Raw genomic sequence first — 5,605 nt, forward strand, 5'->3', positions numbered from 1 at the left:
CTCACATGCTGCCTACAGTGTCAGGACCACCGGACTAAACAGATGTGTGTACTTACGTAAAGATCAAACACAGATCATTTCTATACCAAAGTTACAAACAGGAACAGATGCTAAGTTTGGTGCATTGCTATGCAACAAAATGCCTTTAAAAATTGTGAAACGGCCAAGTGGCCATATTCTAAGCAGCAACTGAGACCCCTAGAGTAGACTGTTCAACATTAAGTATGAGGCGTGTGAAATGTAAAATTAGTAGAAAATCAAACAGGTGGTAAGAGTCATTAAAGCAGTGGCTCCCAAACACATTAAAAAAAAACCCAAAAAACCTCAGCCAGGCATGGTGGTGCATGGCTGTAATCACAGCCTTTGGGAGGCTGAGGCAGGAGGATCGCTGAGAGCCTAGGTTACATAGTGAGTTCAAGGCCAGACTGAACTAAATAGAGCGACCTTGTCTCAAACACAAAACAATTATTACTTAACAGTGAAAGTGTTTCAGCTGCTGAAATCTTGCTTGGCACCTGGCATACATGGGATGCACAGCCTGAAGGAGGTGAGAAGTGGGGAGGCTCCCAGGCTCACACCCTTTGGGGTCCCCTCTTCCAGTCCCAAAGCAACTCCTTGCCATTGTCAGGCTAAAGATTCCAGCTCCGCCTACAAACTTCAGCCCCCAGTTTTCACATAACAGCAAACATCAATTTGGCAAACACGTTTTTTGGAGTTTCTACAGCAGGACAGTTTTGGAAGAAGATGGCAGTTAGCGGAGTGAAGGAAAACCAATTTAAACCTTCAGTTAATCTTTCTGCACAGTGTTCTCCTGGCCAGAGCCTTGGCTGAGTGCACGAGGCGCACACAAGCTGCTTTCAGGTTTTGGTTTTAGTGTGCACCAGAATCGCTGGTGCCTATTAATAAGAATCGAGATTCTGTGGTCCCGTTTCCAGAGATGGCAACTCGGTAAGTCAAGACCTGGGCTCCACCACCTGCCTGCCTGGTTTTGGTTCTTGTTTTGTTGTTTCTGAGACAGGGTCACTATGTAGCCCAGGCTGGCCTTGAACTTGCGGCGAGTTCCCCGAGTATGGGGATCTGAAGTGTGTGCGCCCCATGCCCAGCTGGCCTGGTTCTGATGCTGAGCTCAGCGTGCAGAGCGCGTGTGGGACACAGGAGACTGGGCCGGGAAGGGCTGGGAAAGGCAGAGGCCTGGGGTTTAAAAGCAAAACCAACCTCTTTTGTCTTGCTGCTCAGAGTTTACCTTCAGTTGGGTTGACAGAGTCACAAAACTTTTTTAAAATTTCTAGATTAAAAAAAAAAAAATCTAACATTCCACTGCCCTAAATTGCGTAAAATTTAAGAACAAAAACAGTATTTTTAAAATAAAATGCCTGTTCTTGATTCAATATTATAATTTTGAAGGAAAGCTGCACAAAGCTCACCTATCCCACTGACTTTTTGGTCCAAATTGTGTATTTAGGTCCACATTAATCTGTAAATTACCACAACTGTTAAAGTTTTCCAATTAGTGCAAATTAAAAATCCTACAAAAAAAAAATCCTACAACATATATTAGCTACAACTGTAGTTTACATTACAAATGCAAATTATTATTATTTTTGGGGGGGGCTGGGGATTTAGCTCAGTGGTTCTGCTGCCTACCTCGCAAGTGCAAGGTCTCAAGTTCAATCCCCAGTACAAAAAAAAAAAATTTTTCTTAGGACATGCTGGTAGTATTCATTTTTACAGTGCGAAAAGGACTATAATTTCTGAGTCACTGTGTATTTTACAACTCTGTAAGTTGACAAATGTATTCCGAAAAGCAAATACTACATGTTTTGATACACCCTAAAAAAATAAAGACAAATAACTTTGAGTATAAAATTTTTATAAACAGTAGCCACATTGAGGGTTCACAGCTAGTAAGGAGTTGCAGAAAACCTAAAACACTGATGTCATCTTAGTAGGCCACTTGTATTGTAAAACACAAGGTCGCCATTTGGCTTCTACTAAATATAACAAAGCACTGAAAGTCATCACCTAAGGAGCTGCCAGGTTTTCATAGTTTACAGGAATGAGGACTATATTATATTAGGGCAGTAAAAGATGAGAGAAATGTGGCAACAGATAAGGAAATCAGATTTACTTCTTGAGTCTTTTCCTGAGAATGCAGAAGTTATTTAATACCAAGACAATTTTAAATGGAAAAATCTTACATTATTTTGTAACGTTCAGAATCCCTGGCAATATAAACAATTATTACCCTAATATATAACTTGTGAACATGAAGTCTTACAAATTGTATTCATTTAAACAAGGCACATGCCTATATATTTTATCAGAAATGCTACCTAAAAAGGCAGGTGAACTTTGCTAAAACAAAATATTACACCTTGTGATGCAGAATTCTGAAATAACTTTCCTAAAGAAAGATTACGTCTGCATGACTGAATAAGGCAGCAGAAAAACTTCATGAAGGGCCAGTAGGAAAATAAAATACCTCACCAGATTATAACGGAAAAATCAACTTGTTGAAATAAATGAAAGTATTGTACATTAACCTGTTGTAAATCCAGTGTATCACTGTGGGTCGAGTAGTTTTAGCAATTAAAAAAAAAACTATGTAGTTTCTTGGTTTTTAATTCTTCTTCCCAAATTAACTATTTACTTTGTTTCCACTATAGTTAGCAATACCAGTTATAGGTATAATATAGCCTACAACGAAGTGACTATAACACTGTATTTATGAAATGTGGTATCTATTTTGATTATTAATTAAAAGATAAATTTCATAATACTCAAGACATGATCATCCCATAAAGAAAAACTGACAAAACTTTTTTTTTCCTGACACAGAGGGTCTCACTATGTAGTTCAGACTGGCTTTGAACTCACTGTGTAGCCCCAGGCTGGCCTCGAACTTAGTGATTCTCCTGCCTCAGCCTCCCAAATGCTGGGATTACAGGTGTGCGCCACCATGTCTGGCTTTTCCTACCACTTCTACAAGCACGTTACCTGCTGTAAATGTGAACAAATAAGCTCAAAACAGTCTTGGGAACAAAAGCTTTCAAATCCTAGAATTTGGCATCACCTGTGGAGATCTGGAAGGAGTTAATTTAGCAAGATAAAAGTTTCCTATATGTGCAGTAGGTGTGGCATACATTTACTGAGTTGTTCTTTAAAAACATGGCCTGGGCTTGAGGTGACTCAAACTGAAGTTTATGGCTTCATAATGGATCCCTAAAGGAAGCTAATGGTCTTTTGGGGGATACATTCTCATCTTCCAGAGATTACAGTAATTTCATTAAACACCACCAAGCTCACAAACGGACCATTTGCTAGAAAAACTTCAGGCCAGACGCCTGACAACAGCCAAAGAGCGCCCCCTAGTGGGCATTCACGAAACCACCCTTCAAGAAGTATTTGGCAACCAAGACAAACAGCAAAGCTTTTGGATGCTCCTAAGTCGTAGGTGCTCAGTGCTTTTCATGCCCTCCTCCTAAACACTGACAAGTGAGAATATCTTGGTAGTCTACCTGTCAGGAGAATTAAGTTAGGATTTAATTATCTGACTGGGAGGAGTGGCACAGTTTATGTGACCAATTAAACTTACTAAAGCTATATAATACCAGTGTAAACACTAAACACGAGTCTGACACCACAATAAATAATAAATAAGTTAAAAATATATCTCTCTTTCTCTTACTGTAAAATAAATATGATATAAACATTTTAGCAGAGGCTTCTGTCCACTTACCTCCTCCCAGGGGGCATTTTGTCAAGTACTTCAGATATAAAAGACTACTGTATTCCAAAATACAAGAACTACTGAACCTCGAAAACATGACAGTCTGGATTTGTTTCTGAACAATCTGTCTGACTGTTGAGTTTCCTTTACGCATTTATATATATTTTTTTCTTGAGGTGTGGACATTGTCTTTTAATCAAAAGAGAATTTGGTGAACTATCCAGTTTGGAACCCGTAACTTTCAATCCAGAGTGCTCTAAAAGTTTTTTTTTTTAGAACAAATCACCTATCTGGTGTTTCTCTTTTGATGCAAAAAAAAGATCCTGGGCTGGAGTGGTAGCTCAGTGATACAGCACTTGCCTAGAATCTGTAAGGATTTGAGTTTAGTCCCCAACATCACAAGGAGAAAACTGGAAGTCTTAACCACTTTAAGTTTTGTCCTTTTTCACATTCTTCCCTTAAGGGGTTTTCTGGAAATCACTGTGCTGGGACTCACATGTTTGGGGCACAGGAAATCTCCAGAGGCACACTGCCACGGACCCCAGTGTGAGCCATGCTGGTTTGAAGTGAACCATTTCCTTCCAAAAAAAGCAAACTGGTTTTTAATGCGGTATGGTGTCACATTAGAAATTCAGATGGAAATGATCTTCCACCCACATCCTGTCCATCCAGTGTGTGTGGTTCAAGAATAAGGAAAATGAGACAGTGCACACTTCAGAGAGTCCCTCTCAAAATACAGCTATGAAAAAAATTCAACTTCATGCTTTCTGTGACTTTTTCAAAGTTAGTAATACATGATCAAGGTATCCTGGTGGAAAAATTTGTAAGAACTGGGAGTTTGGCTGTCTGGGGAATGCTATTTATGTAAACGTGTACCCGTTGTACTACGAGTGAAATGAAGAATGAAGAGCTGGTACGGAATCGCGTCCTCCTTCAGGACGGTCGTGTCTCACGCGTGGGCGGTGGACATGCTAAGTCTGCACGTCTTCATCGGTGTAGTTGGCGTCCTTCACCTCCTCTTGGTCTGAAGCACTGGAAATGTCATCATCTGTTTGCTCTCCAGAGAAATAAAGCATGGAAGCGTGCGTCTTGTGAGTTATGGTGACAGTGCAGGGCCCTTGGGCCCACGGCTCCCCATCCACCTGCATCGGCATCATGGAGCACTTCAAGATCAACTGGCGGTAGGAAACAAATAATCAGAAAAATGTCAGCCCCAACAAAGTTCTGAAATGTCCTTGCCGCTATCCTTGGTGAACACTTAATCTTGCTGCATTTTGTTTACTTATTTTTTATTTATTTATTTTTTTGAAAACAAGGTCTTACAAGGCTGGCCTTGAACTCACCATGTACCCCAGGCTGGCCTTGAACTTGTGGTGATCCTCCTGCCTCAGCCTCCTGAGTGTTAGGACTACAGGTGTGTGCCACCAGTCCGCCATGCATTTTGTTTTTAGGAAACCAATCTAAATGTATCGTAATTCATGGGTTATTTAGGGATTCTTTTTCTCAGTGGACACTTTGTTTCCTCAACTGGATTGAGGATCTTATCTCCTATTTCCTCTGCATCCACACAAGCCCATGGTACAGGGTAACCCACTGCGAGGGCCACCATCCACCGCTGAGAGAAAGGGGAAAACTGCTTGGCAGCGCTGCCTGCTGGGGCGCTGCTTCACCTACCCGCACTGTGTGTGCTTGTCCTATGCGGAAGGGGTTGGCCAGTTTCACCTGAATCTGAGCGCAGTGGAAAGACCCGTACACGCCGACCACTTCCAGGAGACCATCGTCATGCCTGACGGGAAGATGGAATACGGGTTATAGGATGCAATACTGTCCCATCAGCCGTGTGGCGGTAGTTTCTTTTCTTTTTTTTTTTTTTTT

At 41.2% G+C, this 5,605-nt stretch overlaps 1 protein-coding gene across 1 annotated transcript in view; it reads right to left on the reverse strand.

Moving 5' to 3' along the window:
* Positions 1-3,241: 3,241 nt before the first annotated feature.
* Positions 3,242-5,605, reverse strand: part of Dgke (diacylglycerol kinase epsilon) — a 33,832-nt gene continuing 31,468 nt past the window's right edge. Inside the window, exons 11-12 of the mRNA XM_019206902.1 lie at positions 5,405-5,516; positions 3,242-4,905 (exon numbers count right to left, since the gene is read on the reverse strand). Coding sequence (XP_019062447.1) covers positions 4,702-4,905; positions 5,405-5,516 — 316 coding nt within the window. The 3' untranslated portion in view covers positions 3,242-4,701. The remainder of the gene's footprint in view (positions 4,906-5,404; positions 5,517-5,605) is intronic.

The sequence above is a fragment of the Fukomys damarensis genome, unplaced genomic scaffold, assembly GCF_012274545.1.
Source record: "Fukomys damarensis isolate Sample0158 unplaced genomic scaffold, DMR_v1.0_HiC HiC_scaffold_13, whole genome shotgun sequence".
Lineage (NCBI taxonomy): Eukaryota > Metazoa > Chordata > Mammalia > Rodentia > Bathyergidae > Fukomys > Fukomys damarensis.